The sequence below is a fragment of the Penicillium expansum genome, assembly GCF_000769745.1.
Source record: "Penicillium expansum strain MD-8 chromosome Unknown contig355, whole genome shotgun sequence".
Lineage (NCBI taxonomy): Eukaryota > Fungi > Ascomycota > Eurotiomycetes > Eurotiales > Aspergillaceae > Penicillium > Penicillium expansum.
The window spans coordinates 41,207-56,251 of record NW_015971216.1 but is presented as its reverse complement, the minus strand read 5'-3'; the positions used below and the strand labels follow the sequence as shown (position 1 = coordinate 56,251).

The 15,045-nt window shown below is 48.4% G+C and overlaps 4 protein-coding genes across 4 annotated transcripts; 1 reads left to right on the top strand and 3 right to left on the bottom strand.

The window, feature by feature from the left end:
- Nucleotides 1-2,084: 2,084 nt before the first annotated feature.
- Nucleotides 2,085-4,480, bottom strand: lysF (homoaconitase LysF; the record flags this gene model as incomplete). Its single annotated transcript, XM_016747286.1, has 2 exons — nucleotides 2,085-4,379; nucleotides 4,430-4,480. 2 exons carry the CDS (start codon nucleotides 4,478-4,480, stop codon nucleotides 2,085-2,087), a joined length of 2,346 nt encoding a protein of 781 aa, XP_016601761.1.
- Nucleotides 4,481-6,820: 2,340 nt separating this feature from the next.
- PEX2_100150 (Amino acid/polyamine transporter I) lies at nucleotides 6,821-8,825 on the top strand (the record flags this gene model as incomplete). Its single annotated transcript, XM_016747285.1, has 5 exons — nucleotides 6,821-7,212; nucleotides 7,275-7,403; nucleotides 7,479-7,991; nucleotides 8,054-8,292; nucleotides 8,353-8,825. The coding sequence occupies 5 exons, from the start codon at nucleotides 6,821-6,823 to the stop codon at nucleotides 8,823-8,825; spliced, it is 1,746 nt and encodes a 581-aa protein (XP_016601760.1).
- Nucleotides 8,826-9,231: 406 nt separating this feature from the next.
- PEX2_100140 (Glycoside hydrolase, family 2, N-terminal) lies at nucleotides 9,232-11,142 on the bottom strand (the record flags this gene model as incomplete). Its single annotated transcript, XM_016747284.1, has 1 exon — nucleotides 9,232-11,142. One exon carries the CDS (start codon nucleotides 11,140-11,142, stop codon nucleotides 9,232-9,234), a length of 1,911 nt encoding a protein of 636 aa, XP_016601759.1.
- Nucleotides 11,143-12,346: 1,204 nt separating this feature from the next.
- PEX2_100130 (flavin-containing monooxygenase) lies at nucleotides 12,347-14,357 on the bottom strand (the record flags this gene model as incomplete). Its single annotated transcript, XM_016747283.1, has 5 exons — nucleotides 12,347-12,813; nucleotides 12,863-13,480; nucleotides 13,534-13,691; nucleotides 13,748-14,029; nucleotides 14,092-14,357. The coding sequence occupies 5 exons, from the start codon at nucleotides 14,355-14,357 to the stop codon at nucleotides 12,347-12,349; spliced, it is 1,791 nt and encodes a 596-aa protein (XP_016601758.1).
- Nucleotides 14,358-15,045: the final 688 nt, after the last annotated feature.

The following is a 15,045-nucleotide window of genomic DNA, read 5'->3' as shown; positions in this document are numbered from 1 at the left end:
CTTCGTATAATCGTATAATCGTTTATCGACAATCTAGGCAGGTTCACGTGCCCGGTATTAGGTTTCTTCTATTCCGTGGTTATATCCTCGACAACTTGGCCCTCATGTGACGGTATGGAGGGAGGAGAACAGATGCAGAGCCGCCGATGTTAATAATCATCAAGGCTTTGCTGTGTTTTATTTTATACTAGATCTCAATCTGTGGCATCATTGAATGGCCTCACCCCGGATCTGCATATAAGAGGACGAAGCGCGAATTCCCCGGATTGATCCAATATACTCCACTCGCCCCAGATATGATTCTCCTGTAAAGATCCCTGATTCGCCTTGAGAGTTGCACTAAAGCATGCCCGGGAAACCCGTGAGGGGCGGAGACACATCATGAGCCTAGAAAGCTAGGATTCCCCACAATCGCAGCATATGTCTGAATCTAGGGCTTTGTTCAATGTACCTTACTTGACTTTGCATCTTGAAACCCACACCCAGAAAGGAAGCAAGAAACGAGGACATGGTATCTCCATGGGAATGTGTAATTGGAAAGTGGGGTCAAACTAATTGTTTGTCGTCTGCTACTTCCATGTCAATCGGCGAGTAGCTAGGGCCTTCGGATATGCTTGCCCTGTTGCCTTTACCATCGACCTTGCTTAAAGCAGGGACCATTTAGGCGGGGAGAATTCTCATAGAATGAGACAGCAGGAATACCGTTGAGAAATGAGATACAAATGAAAGAGGAATGAAAGAGGAATGAAAGAGGAATGAAAGAGAAATAAATGAGGAATAAAAGAAGAATAAAAGAGGGCTGGTAAATAACGGAAGTGTGAAAAGTAAGCTCCTACTCTGTACTACTTCCATGCTCTCACTTCATTCTGTTAGACCCACTGACTATGATGAGTGGAACCGGGAGCAACCTTGAAAGCCTTTTGCATCTTAGGTACCTACCTACTCCCTTCGATCTTTCTACCAACTTCGCTAAAGGCAGAGGGAGCTTTTGGCCAAGATTGCGGTACTCTCTCCAGGAAGATGCTACTATCCAAAAAATAAGAGAGTGATGGAAACACTTCACTGAGTAATTCATCCATTCTTTCCCAAAACAATGACTTCTACAAGGAGGTACCCGATATTTTTGCCAGAACACTGTACAGCTATCTTCCATCCGGACACAGAGGCAATTTATCTGCCATTGCCATCCATTGCCATCTACCGGCGTTGGTCTCTCATTGATCTCTGGAGGCGGGACCGGATCCACGCATCATCATTCTCTGTCTCAAGATTCGGAGCAGAGAACCAGAATGAGAGAAAAGGGACACACAATGGACGGGATCGGCCGCGGAATACGGAATACACTGTAGGAGGGATGTGAACTTCGAATCTTGACCAGGGTTGTCCTCAATTCTTTGACCCATTCCCCCTCGATGTGCTACAGACACGACCTAGCGTGACTCGATACGATCAACCGTAGGCGAACCCACTCAAATATTCTAACACAAGTGAGTGGTGACTATTAGAGAAGTCGAATTCAACATCTCGATCTCTACTTCAACAAGTAACTAGATTGGTCTGTACGATGCCGGTGTAGATACAGCCGCCGATGAGTATTCCTTCCTCGTTCTTCCCTCGTTCTTCCCTCGTTCTTGAACCGCGTAGCATCATCGATCAGAGCATGAGGAGACATAACGTACGAACCTGCCCAAGCATCCACGAACTAGTGCGACACCATTGATTTGTACCTACCACGGCGCTTTTGCGACCGTGCCTCCGCAACGCAATAAGCCGCCTACAATACGCAGGACGCGGTGACGACCCTGAATCGTGCTTGGTTAGGTAAATCATGAGGAAGAAAACAAAGATTATCTCTGGTGAAAGTGTTCTAGTATATTCTTATTCTTTTTTGAAGACATGTCCTTGTTGAACAGTCAAAGCCTCTATGGTACCTGATAATAATGGGAAAATAGTACAAAAAGTAAATATGCAAAAACCTACAACGGCCAAAAGTAGGGCGGTGGTTACCTGGAACACGAACACATCAGCGTGTTGATTGAACCAGTGTTTTCCACCGGCATCCGTCTAGCCTGGTGGATGTGTCCTTACCCGGACTCCGCAACTTTACCCTTGACCCACGCCTCTAGGCCACCTTCCGCAATGATCTCCTGTACATTCGCTGGCAGCTCGCCGACCTGCTCGGTCCAGCTCTCTCCCGTCTCACCCTCCTGAACTTCAACGATGGAACGCTTCACATCCCACGTCAAAGTCCAGCCTGTGCGGCGCGTCAGCTGGCGCCCCTTGGTGTTACCAGCGGATGGCTGAGCGAAGCTAGCACGGAGACGTTCAACAAGTCGGGGAACTTCAAGGCCCATGAGTGCGTTGTTGATACTGTTTCGAGAGAAAATGTTGCCGAAACTGCCAGCGACGACCAGAGGAATCTGCTTAGCCAGAATTGCGGTTGCGGCCTGTTCTCTTGAGGATCCGCAACCGAAGTTGAAGCCAGCGACGAGGATATCACTTGGCTTGGCGATACCCTTGAACTCGGGATCGTAGTTCTGCATGCAAGCGGCGGCCATATCATCCTTCGAGACGTTGTCTTGGTAGGTCAATTTACCGGGGTAGATGCTATCAGTGTCGAGGTTGTCGGCATCGAGGAAGACGATCTCGCCGCTAATGCGTTCGGGGAAGCCTGGCAGAATCTCGGTGGCAGGTTTGGCCTCGTCTCCAGCGGACTCAACCCGATCAATCAGAGATTCCATCTGTTGTAGGAGGTTGGTGAGCTCATTCTCGGTGGTGGGTTCAAGACCGGTGCCGAATCCGTGTTCCACGCCGGACCAGTTCTCTGGCACTTGGTAGGCGCCGGGGCCAGAGATAACGCCGCTGAGAGCGCTAGCAGCCACGACCTCGGGACTTGCCAGGTATGCCAGCGCGTCTCTCGATCCCATGCGTCCCTTGAAGTTACGGTTGCTGGCACTGATACCAACCTCACCGGGCTCTAGAAGACCTGTTCCGAGGCCAATGCAAGGTCCGCATCCAGCAGGCAAGGGTTGGGCACCAGCATCGAGGAGAGCCTGCCAGTCGCCACTGAATTCGGCAGCCTCTTGTTCAGGCACGGAAGCAGCCGCGATGTAGAGTTTGACACCGTCGGCAATCTTGGGAGTCGTGCCGGGGTTGGCCTTCGCGGCGTCTTTGAAGACTTTAGCGGCTGCCGCAAGGTCGGAAGCACGCGAGTTAGTACAAGAGACGATATATGCGCGGTTGACTTTGATGTCCTGCTGGACAAGCTCGTTGAGTGGTGTTGCGATCTTTACTGAATTAGGACCGGAGACGTAAGGCGAGAGAGTAGAGAGATTGAGGTAGAGCTGCTTGGCGTACTGAGCATCAGGGTCGGCTGTGAGGGGGTTGGCGAACAACTCGTCAATTCTTTCGTGCGTGATACGCTTCCGGGTTGTCCGCTCATCAAGCATCGCAGCCTCGGTAGCCTTGTATCGCAGCCAGCGCTTCAGAGTTCGGTCAATTGGGAAGAGACCCGTGAGCGCACCCCACTCGGTCGTCATGTTGGCAATTGTCAAGCGGCTATCCACAAGCAGACTTTCCATGGTCTCTTCAGAGCCGGTAAACTCAATTGCATGGTTCAGCACGTCACTGTTGAAGAGACCACACAATGCGACAATCACATCCTTACCTGTCACGCCTACTGGTAGCGTTCCAGTGAACGTTACCCGCGCAACAGGGGGAATCTGCCACCAGGTCCGCGAGGTGGCCCAAATACTGGCAGCATCTGTTCGTACAACGGCAGTACCAAGGCAGCCAACTCCGCCATAGTGATTACTGTGGCTGTCCGAGGCTACCGCCATGGTACCTGGCCACGCATATCCTTCTTCTACCATAACCTGGTGTCCAATACCCCGGCCTGCAGGATAGAAATCGATACCATGCTGTCCAGCAAAAGTCTCGATCTGCTCGTATTTCTTAAGGTTTGCTGCGCTGGTGTTTTGGACGTCGTGGTCGAGGGTCATGACGATCTGCTCTGGGCGGTGAACCTTCGTAGCTCCCATAGACATGAACTTGAGAGCAACAGGCCACGAGTTGTCGTGGGTCATGCAGTACCCGGGTGCTAGACTGATGTAGTCGCCGCTGCGAACGAGCTTTCCTTCAGGGAGACCGACAGCATAGCGTTGTACGATCTTCTCCGTCAAGGTTTGCGGCGTGCGCCGCTCGGAGGGAGTCTCAGATAAAGGAATTGAGGCATTCTCTTGTTGTGAGTGGAAGCCTTCGATCTGAGCAGAGGCTGTCGTGCTCAGCGAGCGGGAAGAGAGGGATTTCGAGACCGATCGCAAGGGATGATGAATTGTCCTACTTGGGACGCCGAAGGACGGAGTCCACCGAGGCCGGACCTGGAGGAGTCAGATACAATTGGGTTATCCTGAGACGAAGCTGTACTCACCGGTCTGCACATTATGGCGGCCGGAGGCCTAGCCACGCGCTTCAACAACATCGAACACGGAGACATTGGTGAGTCACTAAGCAAACTTTTCCCAGTCCCCGACCTCGGGAGTTGACAATCTGTAGTATCACGTGATCTAGTGTTCCGGGGGTCAGCCTCTTGTGGCAAGGCAATTTCAAAGCAACCCCGGAATTTTCCATGTCACGTGATATACAAATTAATCCCCGACTTTTTCTGGAGAGACAGTAGCACTGCAATGGACAAATTGGGTTGTTTAAACTCATGACTCGAGATTCGCTCGACCGAACATTCACCGTGAGGATATTTAACTACCTTATCTATGTGGCAGGCCAGAGTGATCGGGACTCGCTCTATGATCTCAACTTGACCAGGGTCATGAGTGACGGAAATCAAGGTGTATAGCAATGTATGCTAGGGATGACAGATGTGTGTGACTCTAACTAATAAAATGACAAAAGTTCACTATTTGACAATCTGTGCGGACATCAATGACTAGCCATCGTGCCAACCCATATAATTTATGTATGTTGTACCGCCTATTTTACCGCCTTGCTCTTACCTGTGTACACCTTAGGGACCTGCATCCATGGATGATTCCTCGACTTCTTCCACTTCCCCTTTTATTCTTACAAAAATAGTCGGCTGCGTTTGCGGCCTTGTGATCTCTTTTTAGATAGTCTTTTTGAGATATCTTTTGGATATATATAAAGGTGCAGATCTAGGCACGCAATATATATTAGAGTTGTCACTTTAGGAAAAGATGAGGAAGTACACTGTACTCATCCCCCCTCTTTTTTTTTTGAATGAATATGAAAAGACTAGAGAGAAATGGAAAACTCACGTGTGGCAACCCGAGGAACAATATATATTTATATTGACTGTCAGATATGGAACAAAAATGAGTGATCTTCTTTTGTAGATCTGAATAGTCCCCGACTCAAGTATTTTCTAGAATGGCTACATTTATTTAAAACCTCACATTAAAAATCTACTGGCATGATACGCCCAAAAGAAGATAGCCCTGAGGTGAGTGTTATTCATACACGAGACACAGGTCGAACTGGTTGACCAATCAAATGTGATTAAAGTGTGTCTTGGCAAATGTACGCATCCAGCTAGTGTGACATGCAAATTCTCCCGATTAGATCTATATTACGTTTTTCAAAGTGTCTTTTAGGCAGAATAAATATGAACATTGGAATACTCCGGGGCCGTTACTCGTTAACTTGGTACTTATCAGGACCATTCCAAGGGTTCCAAGGTTATCTCCAAAGGTTACGTAACATATAAGATTGACGGAAGTCGGCATTCCCCCTGAGGTTTGGAAGCTGGAAAGGGCCAGCGAGCATATAAGATAAGGCTATTTGACTAAGACTGCCAAGTCTAGAAGATACAAATGTACATATGGATTAATCCGCACCTATGGAGTTTAGGGTAACTTGCAAAATCCGATAAACTGAGAGATTGCTTAAAATGTAGGCTTGGCTGAGGGGAACGTGCACGGTCAGACCTCGGACTTCCCCCAAGCCGACTGTAATATAACTAAGTTAGGAGGCAATAACCCGTGGACGTTCTAAGACTGTTTAGGTAGTATGATCCCCAGCCATGGAAGTCGAATCCAAAGATAAAAAACAGACCATCCACGGCTCGTATCCGGATGCGGGTTAAGTCGCAGCCCGTGCGGGGGCGATAAAATGTATTCCAAGCCAATCAAAATATCCAAAGAAAGAGAAGGTAACCAGAAGTAACCAAAGTAGCCAAAGTAACCAACTGAACTGCGTCATAATGCCTTGGTATGGCTTTTGTATGGCTTGGATGGCTTACATGGGGCTTGATGCGCTAATCTGGCTAATCCTGCCTCGAGGCAAATCTCTGCCTTTTTAAGTCCTCTGTTTTACTCCCACGTTTTTTTCCCGGACTTTCTTTATTAGACGCATTTGGCATCTTACATCTGATGTTTTTGATTGCATCCTCCTTTTCTACTTCTACACATATCTTTTGAAAGTTTCTCAAAGTCTCTCCGCTAGACTCCGTACTGAACGCCGGACTGGACGGACATCCCACCCTAGAGACCCCGGCATCTCCGACACTTGCTCTTGCCATTGCACCTTCAACATCCCAACATCCATAGCGACAATATCATTGCCCACGCGATCGAATCCCAAACCCTCGCAACATAGCCCGACATCCCACTTTTCTGTAGCAGATCCACCCCCGGATTTTCCGACGATCCACCCCAAAATTTGCAGAAAACCCATACCCATACCCCAGAATCTAAACGGATAAGCGACATCAGCCCATTCCCTTTCGACCGCGCCCTTACCCATACTGTATAAGCGACTAAACACGACAGACAGGAATGCAAACAAAATGGCTATCCTAAGCGACAAGGATAAAGAAACGAGTGGTAGTGTGCTGGAAACACTCGGGCTCAAGAATGAGGGTCCTCGTGATGTACAAGAAGGTGTGATGGCTGAAAATGCCGACAACCTTCAACGTCATCTGGGAAACCGTCAGATCCAGCTGATCGCCATTGGCGGTTCTATTGGAACGGCCCTTTTCGTGAGCATCGGCTCGGGTCTTTACCATGGTGGACCTGGCAGCTTGTTTATTGCCTTTACTGTACAATGTATCTTCCTGGCCATGGTGAATAACTGCCTCGCTGAAATGACCACTGCCTTCCCTGTTAGTGGTGGTTTCATTCGCTTGGCTGGAAAATGGGTCGACGACGCTCTTGGTTTCATGGTCGGCTGGAACTTTTTGTCCGTTCTCTTTTCGGCTTTGCCGAAACCCTACCCACTATCTTTGCTAACACTCCTTTTAGCTTTTATGAGGCCCTTTTGATTCCTTTTGAGATCTCAGCGTTCACGCTCGTCTTGTCTTTCTGGAGTGATAAGATTACTGAACCTGGTCCGGTTGCTGGCGTCTGCATTGGTGTCATCCTGGTCTATGGGTGAGAGCCTCTTCCGCCCATTTCGGGCCTTTTATGTGTACTTGAAGTTTTATCCAAATACTGATTCTCGCATAGCTGCCTTAATGTCTTGGCTGTCAAAGCCTATGGTGAAGCCGAATTCTGGTTGTCCGGTGGAAAGGTCATTCTGATCTTCTCCTTATTCTTTTTCACCTTCATCACCATGGTTGGTGGAAACCCAGCCCATGATGCCTATGGCTTCCGCCACTGGAATAATCCCGGCTCTTTCATGGAGTATCTGGATACCGGAGCCCTTGGTCGCTTTGAAGGCTTCCTTGGATCTCTTTGGTCAGCTTGCTTTGCCGTTGTCGGTCCAGAGTACATCTCCATGGTCGCAGCTGAAGCAAAGCGTCCCCGCATTTACATCAAGAACGCGTTCAAGACAGTCTATATTCGATTCGGTCTCTTCTTTATCGGCGGCGCCTTGGCCGTGGGTATCGTTTGTGCCGCTAATGATCCGCAGCTGGTGGCGGTTGTGACGGGTGGTTCTTCTGGTTCTGCCTCGGCATCGCCATATGTTATTGGCATGCGAAACTTGGGCATCTCGATTTTCCCTTCGATCATCAACGCGTGAGTGCCATCAAAACGAAACATAACTCGAACGAATTGAGGGCTGACCGTACTCTATTTAGTCTCTTGCTGACTTCGATTTTCTCTGCTGGCAATACCTACACTTACTGCGCTATCCGTACTCTGTACGGCTTGGCACTAGAAGGAAGAGCCCCAAGAGTTCTCACTTACACCACGCGCAACGGTGTACCGCTCTACTGCTTCGGAGTCGTGATGATCTTCCCTATGCTTTCCTTCTTGCAATGTTCCAGTAGCTCATCCATCGTCATTACGTGGTTTGCTAACCTCGTCACTGCCGGAGGTAAGAGATCCCGAATGAATTACCGTTGGACCCCATTACCGTACTGACAACATAACCCAGGTCTCATCAATTATATCGTCATCACTCTGACGTACATTTTCTTCCACCGCGCATGCAAAGCGCAGGGGCTTGACCGCAGATCTTTTTCCTATTTCGCACACCTGCAACCCTACTGCGCATACATTGCATTTGTTTGGATGATCGTCGTGGCTATCGTCTACGGCTACCCCGCATACAAGCCTTGGTCGGTGTCCACCTTCTGGTCGAATTACACTATGCAGATCGTCATCCCTCCTCTCTTCATCATCTGGAAAGTCATCAAGAAAACCAAGCTCGTCAAGGCCCATGAAGCCGACCTGGTCTGGGAACGACCGCTGATCGATGCGTACGAGGATAGCTTCCTTGATCCGCCTACTGGCTTCTGGAGAGAAATGTTGCAGATGGTCGGCATTGGGCGCACCAAGGGTGGCAATGATAAGCGATCGCATTCAGTGTCTCAACCTCGGGAGTCTGCTGAAGGGAATTCGGCATGAATGTAACTACGAGAAGTGTTTGATTATATCCACATGTATGTTTAGGGATCTAGCTACCGGAAAGGTATCACAAATGTGTCCTTACGGTACGACTTGAGCCATCTTGACGCAGGATTCTACTTCCTGTTGGAGATCTGTCAATATGATACCCCCCGATTTGTTCATCTCGCAGGTGTTTCTACGTAACTGGATTAGGATAGAGGATTCTCATCCTTTGCTTCATATTCCGGCTATAAAAGCTATGTGCAAATAGATGCAAACATCAAAGGTGCACAGGTGGACCTTATTTGACGTTGATTGATTGCAATTGTGAATCGCATACAATCCTATATACCTGTTGAGATGGGTGCCTGAAAAGTCTCAAATCCCAAAGCTAGCTAAGCTGAACAAATGAAGAAACATAAATTTACCCACTTGTGGTCATATTTGTCCATCTCGCCTTCAAGCCATGTGCCGCCATCTTCGGCTTGCGGTCCCTGGTAAACACACCCTTCTTATTACCATCCACGCGTCTGGTACCCAAAGTAGTCTGGAAGTCGGCAAAGTTCCAAACATGCTCACCAGCCATGGACTCGACACTGTCGAAAACCCGGTGATACATGGCGAGCATATCCTGCTGGAACTCTTCACTCCAAGGTAGACCAAGGGTGGAGTGAAGACCGGCAATGGTATCAGCGCCGTATTCGGTCATGATGATAGGCTTGTTGAACTTCTCTTCCCAGCCGCGCAGCTCCTTCTTAAGGGCAGGCTCTGCTTCCTGGAGGTCTCCTGTTTCCGAATACCAACCGAAGTACCGGTTGAGACAGCTGACATCAAACAGGTCGGAGATCTTATCCGATTCAAATGTTGCGTCACCGACATTGGCGAATGTAATAGGACGAGTGGGATCAAGCTCACGAGCCAGCTTGGCCAAAGGCTCGAAGTATTCGTGGGCTCCATCTTCTTGTGAGGCAGGCTCGTTGGCAATCGACCACATGACAACACTGGCGTGGTTCTTGTCCCGGCTGATGAGTTCACGAATGGCTTGCTTGTGGGCTTCCCGGGTGTTGTTGTTGATGTTCTCCTCAGAAAATGTCTTAGGGGCTTCTGTTCCGGAAACACCCAGCAGACCAATGTTCAGACCCACGGCGGGTGTTTCATCAATTACAACAATTCCCTGTCGGTCTGCGAAATCCATGACCTCTTCGGCGTAAGGGCAGTGTGAGGTGCGGAAAGAGTTGGCACCGATCCAGTCCATCAATTGGAAATCGTGAACCATGTAGGCTTGGTCGTGTCCTTTGCCGCGAACTGCGGTGTCTTCGTGTCTTCCGAATCCGGTAAAGTAGAAGGGCTTGCCGTTGATGAGGAACTTGGACCCCTCAACTTTGACAGTGCGCACACCGGTGGCTACGCTATAAGTGTCGACTACCTTGCCGCGGCCATCCACAATGTTGGCCTGGAATTGGTAAAGGTAGGCGGCACCAGGTTGCCACAGCTTGACCGAGTTGATCTTGACGGTACCCTCAGTTCCAGAGGCAGTTGCAACAACTGCTCCATCTTCATCGATCACAGAGATCTTGATCTTGTCAGTCGAGTTCTTGGCCACCTTGACATTGTAGTTGATGAGTCCAGTCTCGCCGTCAACATCAGGGACAACTGTGATGTCCTCGATATGTTGACGAGGCACAGAATACAACCAGATAGAGCGAGAAAGACCAGCATAGTTGTAAAAGTCGTGGTTGTAAGTCTGGATTTTCTTGCCGGTGTTTTCACCGATCTCGATCTTTCCAGGTGGGATTGTCTCGTGAGTAAGCTCGTTGTTGACACCAATTGTGAGGCGGAACTTCTCTCCAGCAGTGACAAACTCGGTGATATCGGCTTCAAAAGGGGTGTAACCACCAACATGCTCGGCGAGAAGTCGGTCGTTCACATAGATACGACCGTGATGAGTGGCAGATTCAGCTCGCACGAAATACTGCTCCTTAGACCAGCCCTTTGGGACAAAAACATCGCGCTGGTAGTAAACCCATCCAACATGATCGTGGATGTCCCGATCAACGAAGATATCGTTGTAAGACGCTGGGACCGGACATTCGAGAGCACCCCTGGGGAATGGCGCAGTCCAAGGTTGGGCCGTGTCGTTGGCACCAGAAGCGAGGGTGAACTTCCACAGACCGTCGAGGTTCACAAGATCGCGGGAAGAAGTTCGCTGGGGCTTTAGCTTGATCAAGGGCTGCTCAGCATGAGCTAAATCATTGCTGGGCTGATTGCTAGCTGTGGGGACAGCAAACGAAGAAGGAATAAGGGATAGTAACGACAATCCCGTGAGGAACCTCATGACGAAAAAAGATCGTAGATTATTGACTGATGCGTGCAGCAGTCACTCGTGATAAAAAGTCCGTTCTGAGTTGTTTGAGGCATGTTGGCTAACAAGTTTATCAGATTATATACTACTTCCTACACAGTGTACCGGCAATTGGGATATCAACTGCGTCCTCATCGGTGATTGACTAGCTTGGCATTTTGACATGTTGTAGGACATAGGGTCAAATATGACGCCAATTGTGTAGTGTGTTATGGATATCGATGGTGGAATTGGGGATGCTGCCAAGATGCCAAGTCCGGGGCCCCGAGTCATGCACTGCTTTTCGCGGGGGTGGGTCGGCAGTTCGGCATTTATGTGTGCGTGCACATACCCTATGCGTCGGCAATTATCCAACTTTTCTCCACGTCGGGTATTGATCGAATTAGATACTTATAGGTCGGACAATGCAGAGGTGGAGCGCTTAACCGTATTGTGGTGAAGCATAGTGAGTAAGCAACTTTAAGCAGTGGGCCAGCTTCCTAATTGACCTTTAGTGACCTTCTAAGGTTCCTAACTATACCTATAGGGTGTGATATAAGATTTGTTTAACTCCAAGCTCGGCAGTTAGACACAGCATCGGAATTACTTCCGCAGTAAAAGGGGACCTCCTACTTGATTACAAACAATGTTGGTGAGCTTTTATAGGTGTAATTAATAGTGCAATTGAGAAATGGATTCTCCGCTTCATCAACTCACCTAAATAGGGGTCTACAGGTATTGGATGAGTAGGACTCTTTGTATATTTCATAGTTCTATGCGCGTCCAGTATATATAATTTCATCTGATGAATCCTCGAGCTATCTATGCCATTCATGTCCCCTTCTTTGTCTTCCTTTGGCCCCGATCTCATATAACATCACAATAAAAATTGACATCAGACATTCCTTATGTATCCGTGCCTATCTAGCCCTACCCCACTTCGTGGGCTAGTGCTCAACACCCAACCCATGATATCCTTGATACACGTGGAGAACAACGGGAATAATTGAGTACCGCAATACTATAGTGGATGAGCCTATGCGGGAAGAAAAAAAAGATTTACTACTTGCTACTATCTGAAATAACAAAAGTGATTATGTCTACTTATCTAGAGTCTATGTACCTTGAGATTTCAGGAAAGACAATAGAAAAGGACATTGAAGTTTTGGAGTTATTTACAACTTCCCTTATACATCTTCTAGTCATGAACCTGTGGGAGGACAAACAGATTCCAGAACTCATCAAAGTCTAGAGTCTGCGTGGCACCGATGTCACCTCCCTTGGCTTCTCTTAGAGTTGTTCCGTTACCCAGATATGAGAACCGGTTGATCTTGGCTTCAGGCGTCCGATCCATTTTAAAGTCCTCCCAACGTGGGTTCTTTATAGCCTCCAAGAGGTGAAAGATCAATCCGCCGTAGATGGCGATAACAGGGCCATCGATAGTACCACGCTTGTACCAACTGCGGCAATCTCGAGTCCACACTGTACGTTCAAGGTACTTCTGGATATGCTGGTTGTACTCTTCGTTGACATCATCGTCGACCTCAAAGCTGCGAACACCTTCTGTTTGCATCTTTTCCATCCATTTGTAGATATAGGTGGCGGTTGCTTGGATTCCGAGAATCAGTGACCCGTTGGCCAGCGGTGAATTGGGTCCTACGAAGCCTAAAGACGTAAGTAAAAAGGCATCACGGTGGAATGGAGAAATACATACAGAAGTAGTTTGGGAATTCTGGCACACACATGCCCATGTATGCCTTTGGGATATCCTTTTCCCACTTCTCCGCCATGTTGACTCCGTTTCGGCCAACAAGTGGGAATGAAGGCTTGAATGAAGTGTCAAAGCCCGTGGCGCAGACGATAATGTCATATTCCAACTCAACGCCGCTTCGCGTAAGAATTCCTCGCTCGGTAATTTTTGAGACGTCGTCCCATCTTAACTCGACATTGTCCTGAATAATGGCCTCTAGGAAACCTGGTCCCGGTGTTTGGCGACGGCATCCAACTGGGAACGAGGGCACTAGAAGTTCAGCTGCGCGCTTTCCCTTCTCAGTGGTACCCAAACGGTCGGTCATGGACTTTCTGAAGAGATCTTGAGCTTGTTGCTGAAGGTCACAATCAGCTATCACCCGGTTGAAGTTTTCTGCTCTTCGGTTCATAATAGCAGCACGATAGTCACGAAGAGCTTTAGGATCCTTGAACAGCTCTAAAGTACTTTCTGCGAAATTATAATCCTTATCCATTTCTGGATCATTTGCTGTTGGCTCGTTGATACCAGGAGCTGGGCTGATCCATGTTTGACTTCGTACGTAGCAGTCCATATTTGCGACAACTAGAAAAAGTCAGTTATTGGATGGAATTTATGAACTATCCGTGTGAACGTACCACTGGCAAGTTTAGGGACAATCTGAATGCCTGACGATCCGATTCCGATACATGCAACACTCTTTCCGGTAAAGTCGTAGCTGGCATCCCAATGCGCCGAGTGCATGAGTCTTCCTTTAAAATCGTCTAGCCCCTCAATTGAAGGCCATTTCCAATTGCTGTATTGTCATTCTATCAGCATCCATATGAAAATAATCGGAACGGGTTTACATACTTCAACACACCGCTGGCATTAATGAAGACATCACATTCATCTTGGACCAGAATAGAACCATTCCTGATTTGGAGATCCCACTTTCCCTTTTCTTCATTCCAAATAGCAGACTCGACTGAATGCTGAAGGCGAATATACTTCTCAACCTCGTATTGTTTGGCCACATCTTTCATATAGGAGTGAATCTGCTCTGCTGTGGCGTAATAATTTGGCCACTCTGAGTTGGCAGCAAAGCTGTAGGCATAATTATGTGCTGGGATATCACACTGACATCCTGGGTATCTATTACCGATAAATTAGCTACCATGTAATCCTAAATCTAGCCCAAGGCTTATAAAGCCTACCGGTTTTCATACCAAGTTCCTCCCAAATCAGCATTTCGCTCATAAATAACGAATTCTGCATTGGCATCCTTCATGCGCTCATTGAAGACAATGCCCATCATAAGACCCGAGTACCCTGCGCCGAGACAGACGATGCGAAGGGACCGTCGGGTGCCGATGGGCTGTTCAACAATGGTATACTCGGGATTGAGGTGACGCTGATGAGCGTTGTTGGTGGTTTTGTTGCTAACCCCATGTTGAAGGCAGGGCCTTATCACTGAGGCCATTGGATATATAGTTGCTGCGGGTGGTGACATGGCTGAAAGTAGAGAGAATGCTGGATACTACCTCGTGTTCCAAGTAGCTTGAGACCCCGTATGGACGCAGTGACTATGGTTATATCAGACCTTCAGAGAAATATTGGTCTAAAAGCATGATGCTTGTGGTCATAAATAAACAATTGCAATATACACTGGAGGGGTATGTCCGAAACGGAGAAGGTGCGATAGTTTCGGAGGAAGACCCGGAACACTCTACCCCGTATTTCCATATTAGGATGACCGATATAGCCGAAGACATGGTGCGACATCGGCCCATGTACCCCGCGTTCACTTCTGGGGAATTCCGGGGAAGCGGCAAGAGGAAAAAACCTTCCAAGGTACCTTGGGAAATTGGAGTGGGAAACCTCACACCCAGAATCTGGAGGTTTGGGGCAATTGTTAGTGGTACAGGTCTACAGGTGTACAAGCGTCACATCTGTTTGGTCTTTCAAAGTGAAATTTCCCACAAGACACACGTGAGTCAGGCGCGCTTGCAATTTTCTGTCCTAGGGGCAGATTGCGGCCACTGCACCTTGGTCATCTTCGCGGCCGCTGAATGTGGTGGCAGAGATTGGTCCTAGCTGCACCATTCGTCAATACTATTTAAAGATCGACGAGAGACAAAGTTAGTACTGTGCTTCGTGGCGATCGCAAG